The 22,310-nt window shown below is 37.4% G+C and overlaps 1 protein-coding gene across 1 annotated transcript in view; it reads left to right on the forward strand.

The window, feature by feature from the left end:
* Positions 1 to 22,310, forward strand: part of TENM2 (teneurin transmembrane protein 2) — a 985,642-nt gene that overhangs the window by 841,908 nt on the left and 121,424 nt on the right. Inside the window, 1 exon segment of the mRNA XM_074292010.1 lies at positions 4,765 to 4,866. Within this exon segment, the coding sequence (XP_074148111.1) occupies positions 4,765 to 4,866 (102 nt within the window).

Genomic DNA, 22,310 nt, shown 5'->3' on the forward strand with positions numbered 1-22,310 from the left:
GGAAATTAGGTTTAAAAGAAAAATCTTTTTTAATATTCTCAGGTGACTCTATTAGGATAAATTAGACTTTATAGTTTTTCATACAACATGGCAAAGCCAATGTACCTGAATCCCAAGGAGGCAGCTAATGTCACATTGAAGACATGGCAGCTAGTAGTTTCTTTTCATCTTCTTTGTAATTTGAAACCTAAACACCCACATTTTTTTAACTTAAGAATTGAACACTAGTAGCCTACATCCAAACTCCAGGCAAAAAAAGAGCTTTTAAAATAAAATTCCTAGTCTTCTATAGATTTGAATTGATATGAGAAAATAAAAGAATTGTTCATTTTTGAGATTTTGTCAGAGGTAGAATGTGTATGTTGAAATGAAACAGCTATATAGATTGGATCAGAGAAGAACTTTTTTTTTATAAGTGAATAAGCATTTAAATAGTGCCTATTATGTACCAAGCACAACACTAAGTGTGTTATACAAATATTATCATTGTTTGATCCCCACAACACTGAGAGGTAGGTTCTGTTATTATCTGCATTTTAGAATTTACATTTACAAACTGAGACAAACAAAGCCACAAAGCTAGTCTTTGAGGCAGGATTGGAATTAAGGTCTTTCTGATTCCAGGCTAAGTTTTCTACTAATATCAATAGCTATATCTAAATTGTAAACTAAGATAGGCAATCTTTATTCTATGTAATTGATATGTTCCTAAGAAATTGTATATAAATTGAATTATATTTTAAAGAAATTGTGAAACTTATTAAAGAAGTCCTGTAATTTCCAGAGCTTGATGCAATCAGCACCTTGTCATCTACAAATAGGAGCTTCTCTTCTCTCTGAATTCCTCCTAGACAATGAAAGAAACCTTTGTTAATCCTAAAACCTCTCAGGGAAATCCATCATCACTTCAAAAGTGGCAGACCCAACAATTCTCATCATTAAAAAAACAATGGATAAAGAATCCCTGCTTTTCAGACCTGGGCCAGCAATTGGCTAAACTAAGCAGCCTGTTAAATAAGTTTATCCTATATGTCTTGGAGAGAACCTGCAGGATGAACAATGTACTTAGCCCTATAGTTAAATGTGAGAAGAGCAAAGTGGGTGGCATTTAGAAAATTATGTTTTCTCTGATCCTAAGCTCTTCCCTAAAGTGGACACACACACACACACACACACACACACACACACACACACACAATCATTTTAATAACAGTTAATTTTCCCATGAGGCTATTTGATTGCAGGTCTAGAATATCCGTTTCAGAGAATCAGCTTTCTCTCTGTGTGTGATTCCCTACTATACCCAAAGTTCAATGGAAAGATTGTGATGAGCCTAAGTAGATTGTAGTATTTTAAACAGTGGTGGTTTGGATAAGTCAAATAGTATAAAATATGTCTTCCAGAAAGGAGGAAGTTCAGTTGAGTAAGGAATAGCAGATAGCCTGAGGGCTATACTGGTACCCATGAAATGATAAAATAGTAATAATCATAAAATTTTAACCAGTGTCTTTGTTAGGCACTTTGCTAAATGCTTTCAAATATCATCTCATTTGTTCTTTAAAACAGCTCTATGAGATAGGTACTGTTATTATCCCCTTTATAGATGAGGTAACCGAGATCAATAGTTAAGCAACTTGCCCAAACCCACACAGCTAGTAAATATCTGAGATCACATTCGAACTCAGCTCTTTCTGACTCCAGTCCCAACTTTGTATCCACTTTACCACCTCGCCAATGCATTGGCTGGGCATGAATCATCAGGATGAAAAAGCATGATTTGTTGCAATCTCTACTATTTGAAGAATGTCCAATTAATCAAACAACAAACATTTATTAAGCATTTTCTATATACCAGACTCTGTGCTATGCCTTAGGGATACAAAGAAAAAGTAAAAATAATCTCAGTCCTTAAGGAACTTCTATTATATCAATTAAATCAGAGATTCCAGAAATGGAAGATTAATATATATACAACTTATTATAAGTGAGACTTTTATTTTTAAGCATTTAATCATCATCCTTGACCTCTTTGTAGCATTTGACAAATGACTAGTCCCTTCTTCTTTATGTGCTCTTTCTCCCAGGCTTCAGTACCATTATAGCTCATGGTTTTCTTTCTGCCTCTTATTTTTTCCTTTTCTCTCTTCATTGCCAGATTTTTATCCTTCCTGAGGGCCCTACAAGCATTTCCTGAAAAGTTCTTACCTTGACCCTCTTTTGCCATTTCCTGAATGCACACCTTCCTCCCCTCTAAGTTCCTCCAATTGTTCTTTTGGGTACCAGATCTAGAATTTTATTATTAATAGGGGGAGCTCCCAACCAGGAGATAATTTCCTTTGTCAATGAAGAGTAGTACCTTCTTTGCAACTCATAGTCTAAGATGGGTGCCTGAGGTAGTGAAAGGTAAAATGGCTTGCCTAAGGTCACCCAATCAGTACAAGATGAGTTTGAATAAAACTCAAACTAAAAAATTTTACCATGCTCTGAAATTACCTTGCATATGTTCTGCATATTTATGTGTATATTTCTCATCATTCCCCAATAGACTACAGACTCCTTGAGAGTTTGGGGGGTTTTTTGGCTTGTTTTTTTGCTGAGGCAGTTGAGGTTAAGTGATTTGCCCACAGTCACAAAGCTGGGAAATGTTAAGTGTCTGAGGTCTGATTTGAACTCAGGTCCTCCAGATTTCAGGGCTGGTGCTCTGATGCACTGCACCACCTAGCTGCTCCCTCCTTGAGTGTTTTGTCGTTTTTATTGTTCAGTCATTTCAGGGTTTTTTTGTTTTTTTTGTCAGTTTAGTTTGGGATTTTTCAGACCAAGTTAGTGAAATAGTTTGCCATTTCTTTCTCAAGCTCATTTTACAGATGAGAAAACTGAGGCAAAGAGGTTTAAGTGGCTTACCTGAGAAAAGTATTTGAGGTCATATTTGAATAAAGGAAAATGAGCCTGTCTGGTTCCAGGTCTGGCATTCTATCCTCTGTGCTACCTTCCTGCCTCATCTAGCACATATTGAATCAGTAATAAATCCTTGCCATTTTATTTTATTCTTTTTCTTCACCTTCTTCTTTGAGAAGTAGTGTTTCAGTAGGAAGACTGCTGAGCTTAGAGTCAGAAGACCTGGCTTTAAATTTTGACTTCGATAGAAACTAGCCATATGACTGTGGGAAATGAACCTTAATTTCCTCATCTGTAAGTGTTGCTTGCAATGCCTCAGAGGACTGTGGGGAAGAAAATGCTTTGTTATCCTTCAAGTGTGAGTTATTTTTGCTGGTGACTTCACCTACTCCTGTGGCTTCAATTTTCTCCTCTCAGCAGGTGATTCCCAAATTTCTATCTCTAGACCCTGCCTTTCCTGAGATTCAATCCTCTGTTTCCCACTGCCTGCTGGGCATCATACATTCTTTTGGATATCCAACCAGCACTTCAAGCTCAGCATATCAAAAACCAAACTTGCTATCTTCATTCCCGAAGTTTTTTTTTCTCTCTCCCCTCACCTTTTTCTAACTTCCCTATCTCTTGGCTTCATCACCAACTTCCTAGTGACCCCAACATGAAACCTTGGTACCATTATTAAATCTTCCCCCAAATGTCACCCCCACATCTAGTTAACTGCAAGGTACTATCAATAGTATCCTTGTAATATCTCTCATATCTACCCTCTCCCTTCCCTTCTATGCTGACTTTAATCATTCTGGTTCAGGCTTCATACTCTTGCCCACTTTTTCGAAAATATTTTGACACCTTCCTAACTGGTGTTCCAGAATCTAACCTAATCCTTCCCTAATTGTACTTAGCTATAACTAGGTAATCTACCTAAAATATTTTTTAAAAACAACATCAACATATCCATAGTGTCTTCTCATTACCTACCAAAAATATTTAAAGTTCCTTGCTCCAGTCAGATAGTACTTACTTACCTCCTCCTTTTCTTGCCCTAACCATCCTGTATAAACAAAATTAACCCACTCAATCCCATCCAGTTGGCATTTGCATCTCAGATATTATCTCCTTTAGAAAGTCATTCTCAGTCCCCATAGCTGGAAGTGATTTTTGCTTTTTCAAATTTCTCAAAGAACTTTGGATTATTCCTGTGTACTTTTCCCATTATTCTCTGACAACTATGTTTTTATGGTTGTTGTTATTGCTGAGTCATTGCAGTAGTGTCTGACTCTTTCTGACTCTATTTAGGATTTCTTGGCAGAGATACTGAAGTGGCTGGCCATTTCTTCTCCAGCTCATTTTACAGATGAGGCGAACAGCATTAAGTGACATAGCCAGTGAATGTCTGAGACCAGATTTGAACTCATGTTTTCCTAACTCTAGGGCCAACTCTCTATCCACTGAGCCTCCAACATACCCATATATATTTATGTAGATGTAGATTGGTTGGAGAACATCCGGCCTATAGGCCTTATATCATTTTCTAAGACAACTACAGGCAATGATGGGCTGACAGCTAGGTACAAGAACCTCCTATTGCTTGAGTTCTATAAGCTGATAATTTCGGATAGCCTGAAAATGATGTAGGTAATTACTCCCTAATTTATCTCTTTTGTAAGTTTGGAGTTTCAAATACTGATATTTCTTAATGCTTTTATTGATAGAGAACTAATGGTTAACAACTAACTACATTTGGGATTTAGTATTGATATCTCTAACATATCTTTAAAAAAAAACTGTATCATTCCACTGAGATCACACTGAGATCAGATTTCATCGAAGTCCAACTGCAGAAGGAAATCATTGAGTTTTTCTTTCTTTCAGATTCCGTGCAGGATTGTCCACGTAACTGTCATGGGAATGGTGAATGCGTTTCTGGAGTGTGTCATTGCTTCCCTGGATTCCATGGAGCAGACTGTGCTAAAGGTATTTGTCATGAGGCTTAAAAACAAGATTTCAGCCTTTCTATGGGGTTCTTTATGTCCTAATGGAGAGGTCTAAGGGGGATACAGGCCAGCCTTCCTAGAGTCAAAGAAGGCAGAATGAGTAGAGGGTAGAGAATTGAGAGAGGCAGATGAATGCCTTTTAAAAGGAAAAACTTTACTAGCAAACAAAAAAGAATCCCAAATTATGACCTGGCTGCTTTTGGAAATGAGTTCCTATTACTGAAAGTCTATCAGCAAATAATATGATGATCATTTGTCAAGAATGTTGTAGAAAGGATCCCTGTATAGGTGGAGATTGAGAGGCATCCAGAGAAATGGATAGAGGGCTAGACTTGGAGACAAGAGGACCTTAGTTCAAATTCTGCTTTTTAGCTGTGTGATTCTGGCAAAACACTTAACTTCTCCGTTTCTCAGACAATGATCCCTAAATTCCTTTCCAACTCTAAATTTCTAATCAAGGATCCTTTGACTATATGACCTCTAAGGTAATTTCCAGTTCTGAAATTCTGTGGCTCCTGATATATTATGTAAATTTCAGGATCTTTCCCCTTGGCTAAAAGTCTGGTTTGATATATTATAATTGGCCAGTGTACCCCATGGAACGGGGCCATTATCCTTGATGCTAAGGTGTATAGAGAAGAAGAATTTCCTTTAAAAAAAGAGATGGTATGTTTCCTGTAAAAGCAGGGAGTGAATTACCATCACTCCTTTGTAATAATCATTAACTTCCATGTAATGGAAGATTAAGCATCTCTATGTTAGTAAATTTCATTCATTCTACCTGTCCGTGCTCTTAATCTAGGAAACATGATTTACTTTGTAGGATTATTCTTCAGTTGTGTTATTAATTCACCTGCACTCCTCTAGACCTAGGAATAAAAGGAAGAATCATAGGCTAGTTTAGATACAAGTTTGGATCAAAGTATTTAAGAATCACTCTCCAAGTTCTGTGGAACTTTTGCAAGTTACCCATTATTTCTATGCCTTCAGTTCTGCAACTCTTCTGTAAGGGGAGGATTCAGTGGAAAAATCACTGATTTTAGCACCAGAGAACCTAATCTCAGATCCCTATATTGAGTCTGTGCTCCTATGGCCCTACTATCTGTTCATTCAGAATGCCCTCCTAGATATTCTAAGAAAGAATCACTAAATAATAGGAACTCTCTGTGAATACTAGATAGTAAGAGGACACGGTGTTTTTTTTTTAAAGTATTACCAACAGAGCTGAGAAAATTATTGACAAATTACAAATGCTAATAAGATTCATGGAATGCTTTGCACTTTGCTGCCTACATTTGAAACAGATAGAAGTGACTGATTCATAAATAATGTGGCCTACGTATACTTCCTACAGGAACAATTCAGTAAGAACTTAAGAAATTTACAAAATTCAGAGAGACTGAACACAGGGAAAGAAGGCATCATTTCTTACATTGCACGGTACCAGTGAGCCCACATCCTGTCCAAAGGCACATATACAAAGAATAGAAGAAAACTGAAATGTTACAAAAGCTGTGACTTTATCAAGGTTCCTAAATTTCCCTGATAAATATGGTGGTTGTCAGATGGCATGTCCATTCTGAAGGTCCTGGGTATTGGAGGCTTCAAAGCAGAACTCTTAATATCAACTTCAGGATTTCTCCTCTTGTTTAATTTTAGTGAGATGAGAGAATTTTTAAAAGGACAAAATTTCCCTCTTTTATAATATTAAAAATTAGTTTGGACTATCTCTTCACCCCCAAATCTAGCCTTCATATCCCTACCAGAATAATCTATTTTATATGCAGATTATGGAGTGCTGGCCCCAGTCAGGAAGACCTGTCTGCCTCAGTTTCCTCTTCTGTAAAATGGGAATGATATTAGTTCCTACCTCCCAGGTGTGTTATGAGGATAAAATAAAATAACTTCATAAAAGTGTTTTGCCATAAAAAGCAATATATAAATATAGCTAGCTGCTGCTGCTACCGCCACTGCTACTACTACCACCACTATCACTGTTATTGTTAGTACTATTCTCCTTTGCCTAGTATTCAAGACTCAGTGCAATCTGAAACCACCATTCTTTTCCATTTTTTAATGTTAAATTTCTCCATCTAGGAACTCTACAATTCAGTCAGACTAAGCCCAGCCCACAAGAACACCCACTAGTTTCTCCAGCCTCCACAACTTTACACATTCTGTTTGCTTAATACCAGTTATATCCTTCCTCCCCAGCGGTGAATTCTTATTTTTATCAAACACCAAACTAATGCCACTTCTTCCCTGATCTCATGAAGCCTTTCCCTCTTAGATCTTGAATACACTCAGCCCTCTAATGTATTTGATGATGTAATATCTTGTGTCAGTTATATATTTGTGTTTTACCCTTCCCTCCCAAGTTATCGAGTTCCATAAGGCCAGGTGCCATGTCTTATCTAAATTTTGTATCTTTCCCAGCGCCTAGCACTGCACACAGTAGGTGCTCTGCACACAGTAGGTGCTTAATAAATGTTTGTTGAAAGAATGACTGACTGAATAATAGCATGTAAGTTATAAATGTATCTTAGCACTGGCAAACATCTACATATTATTAATCTTTAAAACCATATCTTTCATGACTGCATGCCTAGCTCTTAGTCTTTTAAACCTAAGTACTCTGGCCACTTAAATAACTTTTTATTTTAAATTGATTTTTGCACTAGCATGCATTCTGTGTTATGGCTCCGTAATGTGATGTGCACTGGGATATTTAAAAGTATCTTTTTTGTGTGTGTTATGCATTCTTAGCATGCACTGTGGTGGGATGGGTATACAATGAATGTGTTTTAGCAGTGATATATAATTGATCCTTGTGGCCCAAATGATTGAGTAGTTGTTAAAGAAGTTGCTCCACATACCTAAGAGCTATTACTAAACTCTAATAATGGCCTTGTGTATCTTTTATTGAATTGTTGATCTTTACAGTGAATCAAACCTTTGGGGAATATTTAAAAGGAAAAAAAAGTTTCCCCCTTCTTTCCGCATGCAATGTTAAGTGTACTTACTATAAGTAAAATTTAAATAAGTACCTCAGAAGCAAGTGAATCTCTCTTCAAATCTAAAAATAAATCAGCTTTATGTTTATGTCTTCTTAAACTCAGAAGCCTTAATCTCAGACAATAAAGCAAGGTCTGACCATGTTACTCTCCTATTCAATAAAATATAGTGGCTCATTCTTACCTTTGGGAACAAATATAAACTCCTCTGTTTGGCATTTGAAGCACTTCCTAATGTGTCACCGGACTACCTTTACAGCTTCTTTATGTATCAGTCGCTTCCATTCACTCCATAATCTAGTCAAACTGGCCCTTCTATTATTCCTCCAAGTATTTCCCATTTCTGTGCCTTTTCATTGGTTTCCTTTCTGCCCAAAATGCACATCCTTTTTATATGGATGTACTCTTTATTAATCCCTCATTTACTTCAAGACCAAGACTAGACCCAGTGCCACCCTTTCCATGAGACCTTCTTTTCCCTACACCTGTGGCTGCTAGTGCTTTCTCCCACAAAATACCTTGTATCTATATTGATATATTGTTTTCCCCCAAATGAATTACATTGGAGGGGGCAGGGCACAGACTATCTCTTTTGAGTCTCTATGTGCTTAATATATAGAAGAGCTTGCCCTGAGCACCTAAAAATAAATATTTGTTGATTAATCCAATAAGCCACTGTACTATCAATGAGAATGTCCTTAAGCACTTCAAAGAGTGCTGCTGCTGAAGCCATGTGGATGCCCCCATCCCAGTGATGACTGTTGAAAGAACTTTAGATAAGTAGTGTCCTCCTAGTAGTTCTAAGTTAAGCATCTTCACACTAGGCTAAGACCACTTCCCAGAAAACCCCATGTTCTGAGAAAGTCTCAATGGTTCAAAATTGCATCTCAAGTGTGTCTAGCCCTGAAGATACCTGAACCCCAGCAACACTTGGGAACTAAATGATGAGGTGAGTCAGGTGGCAACTGGCAGCTGATGTGGCTCTATTCTAGCCTGGAGTAAATGGATCGAATGGACAACTGCTGATTTCACTTGTCATATGTGAAGCTCTTACTTGAGATTTTGAGCCAGAAAGAACAGAGCTTTTTATTCAGAGGAAATGCAAGTCTAGTGATCTGGGAGGGTGTTTCTCTGCAATTTTATAATTTTTTGCCAGGATAGCTAGTGGTATTAAAGCAAACCACACTGTTGAATCAACACAAGCACCTGAGCATCTCCTGAAATGTTATCAGTAAGTAACCTATGAGTGGGTGAGGTAATAGGTTCAGCAAGAAGGAAAGAAGAAACAGCTGGTTCCACAATTCCTACAGCCTACATACAACAAGACATCGAAGCTCTACCGTGCCCTCCATTCTGACTGACCTTCTTTTGATAGTGAAAACTCTTAGGAGGCACCAAGCCCTTGGTCTCCTCAGTGACAGATTCAGACTCACCTTTATGCCTTTGTTGAAGCCTGCACTCAGGATGCTTCTGGAACTGCCAACTTTCTGTGTGGCAGGCAGCAGGCAGCCTTGGTTCTCCTTGCCAGCTAGAGACTTGGCCATGTTTATGATCGAGATCCCATTTTGGCAAAGCCACTGAACGTGTGTCCAAATGACAGAAGTACATGTTTACTTTCTTGACCCCTTGCTGGGGCTCCCATCTCTTCAGATACATTTAAGGCTTTATCACTGCCTTCTCTCCTGTTAAAAAATCCCTACCTGTATGGAGCTTGTGATGACAGAATTGCAGTGAATGTTGAAAACTCCTGAGTGCCTAAGTATTTATTGAAAGATAGCATGGTACAATTGGAAGAGCACTGTATTTGGAGTTAGAGAACTTGGAGTAAAGTCACAGCTCTATTACTAATTACCTCTGTGACCCTGGGCAAGTCCTATAAACTCAGCCTTAGTTTTCTCATCCTTAAGATGATGCAGTTAAACAAGAGGAGTTTTGAGGTCCATTCCTTCCAGCTCTAAATTGACAATCCTCTTATATGTTCCAGCCTCTCCTTTGTAGTCTCAGAGATAGTGAAGTATGAGGAAAATAAATCAACTAAACATTTATTAAGCACCTGCTGTATGCAGAGCACCATGCTAGGGATTGGAGGACATAATTTTTTTTCTCAATAGTATTTTATTTTTCCCAGTGCATGTAAAGATAGTTTTCAACATTCATATTTGTAAGATTTTGTGTTCCAAATTTTTTCTTTCTCTCTCCCTTATCGAGGAGATAAAAATTTAGAGACAATGTGGTGCTTATTCCTATGGCTCTTATAGTCAAATAGGGAGCTGTGATACAAACAGAAATAACTATAGTATACCATGCAAAGTAGGACAAATCCATTGGAGAAGAATGAGTGATGAGACCTAACAGTACCTGACTCAAAAAGATTTATTAATTTAAGTAGGGAAATAGATCTCAAATATATATGTTAAAGATACATAAATACATATAAACACGTGTGTGTGTGTGTGTGTGTGTGTGTGTGTGTGAGAGAGAGAGAGACAGAGACAGAGACAGACACAGAGACAGACACAGAGACAGACACAGAGACAGACACAGAGAGAGAGAGATGTCCAAGGTCACATAGCCAAAATCTGTCAAAAGTAAGTCTCAAATAAAGGCTTTTCTGACTCTAAGGCTGTCTTGACTACTACACCACAATGCCTTTCTTAAATGTAGAATGAATAGACAGCATGGCACAGTGGACAGAGCAAACCTTGGCATTAGAATTCAAACAACTGTTTGAGCCTAGGCCTCTCAGTCCCACTTGACCTCTAAAAAAAGTTTTTCTTTTTTTACCTCAAGGCAATCCCTTAAAGCTATTAATTGCAATCTAGTTCTCAATATGCTTTTGCATGAAGTATTTTCAATCTGGAGTTTCCTACACCAATAAAATCATGGGTCAGAACATTTCCTCCCTTTCTACTTCAACTTCCCCTTCCCTCCCCCCAAAAAAGCAAATTATAAGTGCTGTAGTCACTAGAGATAAGGATAATAAGGTGGTAAAAAAAAAAAAATGTATGAGATAAACCATAGTCTATCTTCTTCAGCGTTGTAGGCCAAGTATAGAAATGAAAAGAAAAACTAAGAGGAAATAGGCAAATAACTAAGGAAAGTTGTATATACATTTTGTATGGAAACATTGAGTTGGCTATGTAGTACAATGCTTAATCTGTTCAGATTCATATCTTAAATAAAGATGGCACTTTTTCCCCTTCAGTGATGAGTATCATTCTATCAGATGCTTCTCCTGTCCTGCCATAATTACACTCATTTTCAAATTGCTGTTTATTGTGAATTGGTCTATTCTGCTTGTGTTGGCTTTTTCATTTCTTTACTTTCCTTCTCTCTGTTTTTGGCATTCTGACAAAGTATATCACCCTTTTCAGAGGTATAAGCATGAGGGCAGCAGTTTTCCTTTATGTATATATTTTTTTCATTTTAAGTCCATTTGTATATTTAATAGACTTCTTCAAATATTTGAAACACACATCCTGTTGGCATTTTAAAATAGAAGAGCTGCATCTGAGTTTCTGATTGTCCGTTTTAATACTGGCTGTTCTCTTTGCTTATATTTTTGTCATGTTTGTACCCCTACCCTGCAGTACAAACTTAACAAACCCGAACCTATGTCGTTGGGTAATAAGTAGTTAGTAAGTATTGGAAGTGACAACTCCTGCGGCTCTACAGCTGTCACTGGAGAACCACAAGTGCCATTGCTATAGAATGTAAAATATCGTCTTGAGAAGTTTGTCTCAGCTTCTTAGCAAGCTTGTCTAAAAGCAGGGGAAACCAGCAGGGATCCTCTTTTTTGCACATTGCTGAAGTCCTACCATTACATGGCACATTTATTATTCTTCATCCCTGGTGGGGTATATAATTTCATTGAAATCAAGGCTGTGGGTTGGGAGAGTGACTTCCCACAAATTACAGACAGCAAAGAGAAGTTTCAGATTTCTAAATGGTTGACCTCCTTCCTATCCCCATCCTTTAGAGACCCTTCCTCTCATTAAATCAGGGATCCCTGACCAAAAGGTCCATGGAGAGATCTCAGAGGAGAGGTTGTGTCATTGAATGGTGAAAAAAAATTACATATTTATCTTTACCCACCTTTGGCATCCTATGTAATCTATTATAATCCTAATCTTAAAATTTAGAAAAACATTCTTCTGAGAAGGGATCTATCAGATTAACAAAGGAGTCCATGACACACTTCCAAAAAGGTAGAATCCCCGCTTTAAAGAGCTTTATAAAGATAGTATCCCCTAACACCATATACTGTGTCAACTCCTAAGCCTCCAACAATGCTGGAGCCAAGACCCATAATAGAAATCTGAGCTCCAATTCTGTCTTACTGGACAAATCACTGAAACTCCTTTTACCTCAATGTTTGTGTATATACAATGTGATTTATATACATATCCCTATTTCAACATGATATCTAAATTTAGCATACTCACACACACACACACACACACACATACACACACACACACACACACACACACACACACACACACACACACACACACACACACACATTATTGACCTGGGTACAATTCAAAGAGATTCCTCTGCCATTTTCTTGGATAGTGCATTCCTAACAAGTGCAAATAGTATTGCCCCTCTTATCCCCAGTGAGAATCACAAAAGGAAATCGCTCAAGGGTGACATTTCCAACTCCCATTCATTGTCTCCCAAATTAATACTTCCATGGGAGGCATTCTAAGATTCTCTGATACTAGAAGGAATATAACAAGTTAGAATTCCTTTATTTTCTAGTAATAGTCTCATAGTGATGAAGATGCTTAACTGTCAAAAATGCTCCAAATAAGCAAGTTCTGGTAATTTTTGGTCAGAAGTCAGCTTTATCCTTTGTTCCATTGAAATGATGTTTTCCATCAATTTCTGTAGTCCCATATGATGAAGTCATGAGCAAGTAACTGCTGTTCTAATCCTGTTTTTGGTGGTAAACTTTATGCATGGGAAAAAATAGAAATGTTAATTAATGCCTAATGTTTCCAGATTATATGATGCAATCTAATCTATGGAATTCAACAAGTATTCAATCAACATCTGTTATGAACTTGCACTATAAAATATATATTGTCTGTAAGAAATACAAAAGAAGCATAAGATAGGATCCTGGGTCATCAAGGAATTTATAGTTCCATTGGAAAGATACAACTACCTTGAGACAGATAAATAATAAGCACAAAATAATGTTTTATATATGTACTTGTACGTATATAAAACACCAAATTATATATACACATATATAATACATATGCATATTTATGTATATTAATTTGATGCTAAAATAAGTGATGAAGAATGAATGCTACCTCAATGAAAGTTTCATGTGGGCAAGGACTATGTCTGAATTAAGATTTTTGTCTCTGTCTCTGTCTTTCCAATATTTACCTGGCACAGTATTCTACCTATAATAGAAACTTAATCATTGTCTGTTGAATTTAATTTAATTTGGAGAATTAAAAATGCAGTGTTTTCAAAAGAAAGGAGTTGTTACTTGACTCCCAGCCATACAAAGAAGCTTGTGCTGGGAAGATGTCTACTCTCTGAAGGGACAGTGAAAGAATGGAATATGCATTTACATACCACTTATTATGTGCCAGGAATTATACTAGATGCTTTTTAAAAATTCTATTTCTTTTAATCCTCACCACAACTCTGGGAAAGCACATGCCATTATATCCTCATTTTACAATTGAGGAAACTGAGGTAAACAGTGGCTAAATGATTTTCCCAGGGTCATACATTTAATAAGAATTTGATCTAGATTTGAATTCAGATCTTTCTGATTTAAGCCCAGCACTTCTACTTACTAGGCTACTGCCACTTCTTTGATATGAAATACTAGCAAGATGGACAACACTCAAATGTTCAGCTAGACACTTCAATAGCAACCTAGGCAGGTGGGACTATCTGAGGCTGCCTGACCACTCTAATATGAGATCAGTCATTTTATCTACTCTTCATTAGTCAGGGTTTCCACAGTGCCAAAATGCCTCCGGAGCCTTCTCTGCTTTTTCTGCTCTGTTCTTTGGGACAGATGATCATGCATAGCAATTCCTTCCATTTGATCTAGATAAGAGCCTGTCAGATCCCCCTCCCTCCATAACGATGGGGTGAGTTTTATGTGGGGTGGGTTCTTACCTCACCACTCCAGGAATGCCTCTTGATGACAGGCTCCTTCTGGAAGTTTGAAGCATCCTAGACTCACTTGGCAGGGAAGCAGGTTTTATGTTTAACAGCTGGCCTCTCTGCTCTCCAAAGAAAAAGGCTGAAATCCCATCTGTTCTCCTTCCCCTACCTCCCCCCTAGTGACCATGTGGACTGGAACATTCATGGAGACATCCACATTTTTTTTCTCTGATCCTTCCCTCTTTCTATCTTATTCCTCTCCCAGCCCACTTGCCTCTTTTTCAACTACCCCCCTACTCCCTGCTAATTAAGATGAAGTTGTCACCAACCAAAAGACCTTGGGTATCTGCCTACAGCATCACTTCATCTCCCTATTTCAACATGACATCTGAATTTAGCCTATCCCCACCCCCCAATACACACACAATTGTTGGCCTCAGTACAAATCAGAGAAATTCCTCTGCCTCATATGAAGTCTTGGATGGCACATTCACAGCAGGTGCACGTAGTACTGCCCCTCTTGTCTCTGATGAGAATTACAGAGCTCAAGGATGGCACTTCCAACCTGCATTCATTCTGTCTCCCAGAATCCCCCTACAGAGGTGGAGAAAGCCCTGCTTCCCCGGTTTTGGAGGCATAGTACATATTAACTTAATTTATTGCTTGGTGATGAAGTGATAGTCCATGCCCTGAGCCCTGAAAACTTGGCAACCAAGGATGCTTTTATGGTGTATTACAAAATATAAATAACTTTTTAAGGGCTTAAAGGAGCCAGCTTCCAAGATTAAATTGATACTGAAGCCGAAAACCCTTGTTTTAAACCCACCAGCGGAGTAGCACAGCAGTCTTAGAAGGCAGACTGCCCAACCCCAGACAAACTTGATATGTTATAAATCTGATCTCTACAGTTTTCGTGAAGTGCTGTGCTTAGCAAAACCTCTCTTTATTAGGAAGTAAACCAATCTTTTGAGAGCAGATAAGTCAGGGGCAGTGGGCAGGGGGTGCTCTTCAGGGCGGGCTCTCTTAACAAAGTCACCAGAGGTAGGAGCTGTAAGATAATGGGGCAACAGATGGCTCCAAGCAGGAAGGTGAACAGAAGCCCATGCTGATACCTTGGGTCACATAACCAATAATAATGAAAAATCCACAGCTTTCTCAGTTCGGGCTTGAGCTAAGAAAAAGCTTGCTGAGTACTTGAAAGAATTTAAATATTCATTATGTAATTAATGCTGCTCAGTCATTTAAAAAAACACAACTTACACTTTTTTTTTTTTTTTGAGGAACAGCTTAAGTACTTATCGATTGAGAACTTTTATAACTCTCAAAATGGAAGCATCCCCATATCTCTACAGGTATTTTAAATGAATTGAATTAATCATAGGCTTAAAAGTCTCTAGCGATCTTCGTTAACTTCCCTGGGTTTAATTAAAACATCTGTGCACTTTTAATTTATCGATTCATCCAACTCATATGTCATGTTTTTAACACACCCCAGCATGCTCTGCATCATTTTTAACCCGATTTCCACTTAACTAAAGCAATTAAATTCACCCCGGATTAATTAAAGCATCCATACTTTAGTGCTTAAGTCAGCGTGTGCTGCTTTCCCCACATGGTTTCTGAATGTCAGAGATTTGACACACCTGATGAGTTTTTTGTCCTTCTGGAAATTCTTCCCTGAATCACTTTCTTGCTTATTAATGTGCTATTTGACAGAATCAGAATGAGGAATTTGGTGGATCTGCCCTTTGGCCCTCTGAGGCAGTGATTCTGACCCTGGTTGTCAGGTAGAATCTCCTTGTTCCCTGTTCTGGGGGAATCCAGTCTGGCTTTTGCCCCACAGAGACCAGATACACAATCTGAGAAGGAAATAATAATCTTTGCTTCAGGTAAAATTATGTTATCCCCAGTCAGAATTGCCATGACACTTCCTATTTGTACTTTATGATCGATCTTTGACACTTCCTTCCTATAAAGTCATTAGTAAGTGCTCTGCCCATTTATTGGATGTGAAAACTGAGGCACCAGGAAGCCAGCCAAGTGGCTTGTTGTAAGCAACAGAATGAAGGATAAAGACAGAACTGGGATCTACCTCTGTCTCTACTAATAGAGTCTTGACAAAGTGTCATGCTGCAATTCTTCCATACATTCCTTGTCTTTTTCCCCCCATCATAAACTAGAATGAGAAATCTGTTACTTTTATATGTGTTTAGATATCTTGTTTCCCTTAGTGATTTAAAGAAACAAAACTGTCCCCTGGTGCCTCTGGAATACTGGATTTAAGCAGTCTGGAAGAGTCTATTTTCCAAAGGGAAACTAGAACAGATGCTAACCCTTTCATTTGAAAACAGCTTCATTTGTGATTTCTATGTATACATGAGTACATCCATGCAGAGTGCTGGGCTTTTTAACAATGCTTTTTATTACTAACCAACTTTAGAAACCTTAGACCCTTTTTAAGATGCCCCATCTGCTTTGTGCTAAAAATGGAGAACTCATTTCTTCCTTTATTTCCATGGAGCAAATAACACTGATAATTTATCTCACCACATAAAAGTCCCTGTTAGTGAAAAAAAAATTCTTCATATTGATCATTAAGATAAACATCAGACTAATTAAGTAGGTCTAAATCATGTCCTTTTTCTTTTTCTTTTGGCATCATCCTGTTAACTTGTCAGGTATTATCAGCAACACTGACTTACTTTTCTCCTGGATTACCCCAAGAACTTATATCTATAAGATTTAGTAAAACATTAATGATAACTATTTACCAATGTTTTGTTGATTTTTAATAGAAATCTACATGCATAGTATCATTCCCTAGATGATAAAAAGAAAAAAAAAATCAGAACAAAAGAAAAGAAAAAAAAGAGCAGAAACAAGAACTATTTTTGCATTTGTGGAAGAAAAACTCTGTATTGTCTGTTTTAGCCACAAATCTGCTGGAGATAGATTTAAAAAAAAAATAAATCTCAGCATCATTTCTTAGGGAAAGAAAAAATCCAGAGAGAGAAACATCCATCCTGCCTTTGAAAATTTCTCTGACCCAAATCAAAAGAAAAGTAGAAATTCCACATTAAGGTAAAACCTAGTTACAAAGTTCAGATAAACAGTTTTGATTCATCAGATAAGAAGTTGAGCCATTTAACTTTCCATACCCTAGAGTATCTTTTCCTAAAATAATTCAGTCCCTTTTTAACCCCTCCCCCTAAGGATTTTCCTTTTTCCCTGGTTGAAGGTGAACTCAAGTGCTGCTTCTCTTAATTGAATTAATCAAAGTGCTCTCAGTTTTGATTAATCAGTTTTCAGGTGAGGCTGATGAGGCTTCTCCCTTTAGAAAGTGGTTAGGCTTTTGACAAGAATGATGCGAGAGAACTTTATGCTAGGACACTGTCTCCTCACATTGATTAAGTACAGGTAACTTTTCCATATAGATGAGACCAAGGACTTTAGACCAAAACTCTGAGAAAATATTATTTTTAATTATTTCTAAAGTGGGGGAGAATTAATGTGCTTCCACATCTTGTCACTCATGTAGGTCTCGGCCTTTCTGTGTCTTGTTATCTGCATTTCACTGGATGCCAGCATAGCAAAGAGAATGGGACAAGTGTTCTAATGAACATCTCTTGATGATGTTTTTGTTTTTGGAATATAATAGATTTTTCTTTAAAAAAAAAAAACTCATAGAATGTTGTTTCCAAGTTGAATTAGAAACACCTGCATGAGAAACAAGTCTGCTGGCTTCCTTTCAGTATCTAATGAAAAACCTCGGATATTCGATAGATGCCCAGTGATATTTTTCATAGTACAAAAAATATGGGATAGCCACATTTTGATAATTATAAAAATATGATATAATACAGGTTTTAACTTTTCCTAGTCATCTAGCTTACATGTAGCATTTTCCCAGCAGGAGTAACATACACTCAGCTGCTGAAATGCTCCTTTTTGAGTTATGTCAGAGACTGAATCAATTATCCCCTCGAGAAGATGTTCTCAGGTGTAGGGCAGCCCTGGGAGCATTGGTGAGGAGTTCACTTGGCATTTATCTGCCCTCAGTTTGCCCTGGTAGCAAATGGATTACTAGAGAGCTTCGCTCTTCTAATTAGCCTAGTCTTGTGCTTTTTAAAGTAACACCAAGAATGTCCAGACAGTATTCTGTTAGCCAAAAAGCAGAAAGAAGTTTTGCATTTTTTGACACTCAGGTTGAGTTTGTAGTTGCTTCTTAAAAGACTTATGCTGAATATATATTTTTAGCATTTGACATTTAGCAAGAATTTGGTGGTGTGGCTCTAGCTGTGCTGGATAAGTGAAATTATCACTCTGTCCTAATTGTCCCCATAATTGTAGGGGCCCAGCTATCTACTTCTTCCTTTTCAGGCTCCTCTGCTTGAGGATGTCATTTCTTCCCAGCTTCCTCCTCTGCTCCACCCCCCTAGCAAAGTGATTTTTTTTTTTTTTTTTTGAAACTAGATGATTATCAACAAAAATTTATCAGGTATCTACTGTGTACCAGGTATTGGGCTAATACTGGGGAAACAAAAGGGGAAAAAAAGATAAAGAGACAGTTCCTGATTTCAATTTGCTTACAATCTAATGAGAAGTTTTAAAAAAAAGGGATGGAGGAAAGGTATTCAGTGGAAAGGGGTATGATGCAAAAGTCTAGAGAATTCCGAGTAGGTAGAAAATGAAAAGATGGCTAACCTGGGCCTTTCTCCTTAAAAGGTAGCTCTTGGAAGAGCTCTCCAACCCTCTCCCTTATCAGAGGGAAGGGCTTCTGGGACAAGGGGTACTGATGAGGTGTGAGTTGGAAGGTTTAAGTTATCTTGCAGGATAATGAGATTCCTGGAGCATAATAGTCAAATCTAGAAGAATCCAGTCACATGAAAACAATTGAAAGGAGAAATAAATGACCAATGCCCCTCCTCTCCTTGTAGTGCCAGTTTATCACAGTCTCCCCCAGCCAAAGCTGCTGAATTGTTTGCCCAGAAAGATCCAAGTCCAATTTTCTCTCTACCCTGAGAAGTTAGAAAAAAAAAAATCAGTAATTTTCTTTTGTTTGCTCTGAGCCCCAAAGGTAGGAAGTACTTTTGGTAAAATATGTCACTGTTTTAACAGTTGTAGAATCTATTTCTTTCTCCTTCTGAGTGTTCCTGGTTCTCCCTTATTGTCTCTTTCTCTCTGAGATAGACTAGGGTAAGGACACATGAGCCAGTACTAAAATGCTAGGTTTTTGCTCTGGGCCCTCAATTCTATATTGTTTGGTGATCTCATCAGCAGCCCAGTGTTCAGTTTTCACATTCATGCATATTATTCTCAGAGCTATATATCCATCTTTAATTTTTCTTCTTAGTTTCAGTCCCACATTACCAGATTCCTCTTGGATATCTCATATTAGATATCTGCTTAGCACCTCAAACTCAACATGCACAGAATAGAACTTTCCCATTATTGTGAGGACACATCATCTTCCTGGTTACTCAGTTTTCACAACTAATGTATTCAATCTGTTGTCAGATGTCATTCCTACCTTAAAAACTTTTCTCATATATCTCATTTTTTCTGCACTTTAACAGCCCTCACTTATATACAAGTTCTTATCACCTCTTGTCTGAATTATTTGCAGAAGCCTTCTAATTGTCTCATTTCTCTCTAATCTAGTATATCCTCCTGACAACAGTCATTCTAAACATGAAGAGTTTGCCACATTCCTCCTCTTCCTCATTATCATTAAATTCCAATGGTTCCTTATTACTTTCATTTAACTTAATGTTAAATTCTGTTTGGCATTTAAAACCATTAAAAATTTTGCCCCATCCTATCTTCTTAGGATCTTCTTATATTGTACTTCCCTCCATGATCTTTATAACCCAGCTACCTTGGATTGCTATTCTTTATGCACAACATTCCATCCTCTAGTTGTACATTTGCACTGGTTCTTACTCATGCCTAGAATGCTCTTCCTCTTCATTTTTGTCTTCTTCCTTCATGACTTAGCTCAAATCTCACCTTCTACAGGAAGTCTTTCTAGGTCCTTTTCTCCCTGCCTTTCCCTGTCAGTCCCTTCCCTTTTTGTTCATATTTTACCTGTGCCTAATTATTTGCATATTGTTTCCCCAGTTAGTATGTGTCTTTTTTCACTGAATAATATTTTATTTTTTCTTATTACACGTAAAGTTAGTTTTCAACATTCATTTTTGTAAGATTTTAAGTTCCAATTTTTTTTTTCTCCCTCCCTTTATTCTCCCCCAAGATAGCAAGCAATCTGGTATAGATTATACATATAAAATAATTTTAACATATTTTCATATTAAGTCATGTTGTAAAAGAAAAATTAGAACAAAAAGGAAAAACCACAAGAAAAAAGGTTTAAATAGTAGGTTTCAATCCACATTCAGTCTTCATAATTTTTATTCTGGATATGGAGGGCATTTTCAATTCCAATTCTATTGGAACTGTCTTGGATCACTATATTGCTGAGAACTAAGTTTACCATAGTTGATCATCACACTATCTGTTACTATATACAATGTTCTCCTAGTTCTTCTCACTTTACTCAGCATTAGTTCATGTAAATCTTTTCAACCTTTTCTGAAATCCACTTGCTCATCATTTCTTATAGAGCAATAGCATTCCATTACATAGAATGTGTGTCTCTTAAAGGCAGCAGTCTTGTCTTTCCCTAACCCTTAAAAATACATTGTCTAGCACTTAATAAACACTGAATAAATACTTGTTCGTTGACTGGCTGATTTAAAACACAAAAGGAAATGGAAAATAGACTCTTAAGAAATAAAAATTGAAAGAATGAGCACCAGAAAAAGAGGAAGATGGGGAAATGGAAGAGATGAGTGAGAATTCCCTAGCTCTGATCTCAGCTGTCTGAACAGCTCCTGTAAACCCAGCTTCTGTTCTGTGTCCCTCATACATGGTTTGATTACATAGATCTTGTCCAAGTAGTCCAGTGCTGAAAACCTCATGCCTGACTTCCTTCCATGTTTCCCTGGAGTGCCTGCCCCACTTTTAGTTCACAGAACAGCTGCCAGTCATGGCAGTGACCCCTTCCAGGGACCTATTTTTCTGCTTGCATCTCCCAGAATATACTCTCCTTTTTTGTGACTTCCTTCCTCCTTTAGTAAGTGAAGGGTTACCAGTTCATCAATTAAAAGTCTGGCCCTATCAATCCAGCAGCAGAACACATGCACATCAAGGAGACAATGCTGCAAAGATTTCTGTCTTGACCAGCAGGCATCCTTCTCCATCATCCCATATGTTGCTAGAAACCCAAAGAGGAAAAAGAGAATAAATTTCTGTCCTAATTTCAATTTTTCTAGAATAATTTAGGTAAACTGAATTATTTATTTTCATTTCCCAGACACTGGATTTAAAATTAAAACTATTCTAAACCTATTAGGGAATTTCAACTCTTATCCCCTAGCCCTGATCCCACTTCCACCACAACCTGTCACTTCAAACTTGAAGGAAGGAAGGAAGGAAGGAAGGAAGGAAGGAAGGAAGGAAGGAAGGAAGGAAGGAAAGGAGGGAGGGAGGGAGGGAGGAAAGAAAGAAAGAGGGAGAAAGGAAGATAGATTGCTTACTCATATTCAATTAAAATTATCATTGTTATTCTCTTATCCAAAAAAACAGATGCCTCTTTTTAAGGTACCTAGATATCTAAATTTTTTACCTAGATTTTTAGCTTGAGTTTTATGAGGAAATTTCCAAACTTTCTTCAACTCTAAAAACATGCCAGTAAACCCAGCTCTCTCTCAAAAAAATAAAAATAAAAACAAAAAAGTCGAACAAATAATTTTTATCAGTAAATTGTTTAATGCTATTTCCTCTTGTCCCTTTCCCTGAGTATTTACAAGGTAACATTGGGCGTGCCTTGTCAGTCAATTATAGTTGTATACACTGTAAATAGATCTCCTTATTAAAATACCCAAGAAAAGGAAAACAAGTTTCCTTGCCTTGGAGGGCTTAATGTTGGTATGTAATATAGAATACTCTGTATTCTTTTTTTTTTTTTTTTTTTTTTATTCATTTTTCCAAATTATCCCCCCCTCCCTCTACTCCCTCCCCCCGATGACAGGTAATCCCATACATTTTACATGTGTTACAATATAACCTAGATACAATATATGTGTGTAAATACCATTTTCTTGTTGCACATTAAGTGTTAGATTCCGAAGGTATAAGTAACCTGGGTAGATAGACAGTAGTGCTAACAATTTACATTCGCTTCCCAGTGTTCCTTCTC

This window comes from Sminthopsis crassicaudata, chromosome 2, assembly GCF_048593235.1.
Source record: "Sminthopsis crassicaudata isolate SCR6 chromosome 2, ASM4859323v1, whole genome shotgun sequence".
In the NCBI taxonomy this organism is placed as follows: Eukaryota; Metazoa; Chordata; class Mammalia; order Dasyuromorphia; family Dasyuridae; genus Sminthopsis; species Sminthopsis crassicaudata.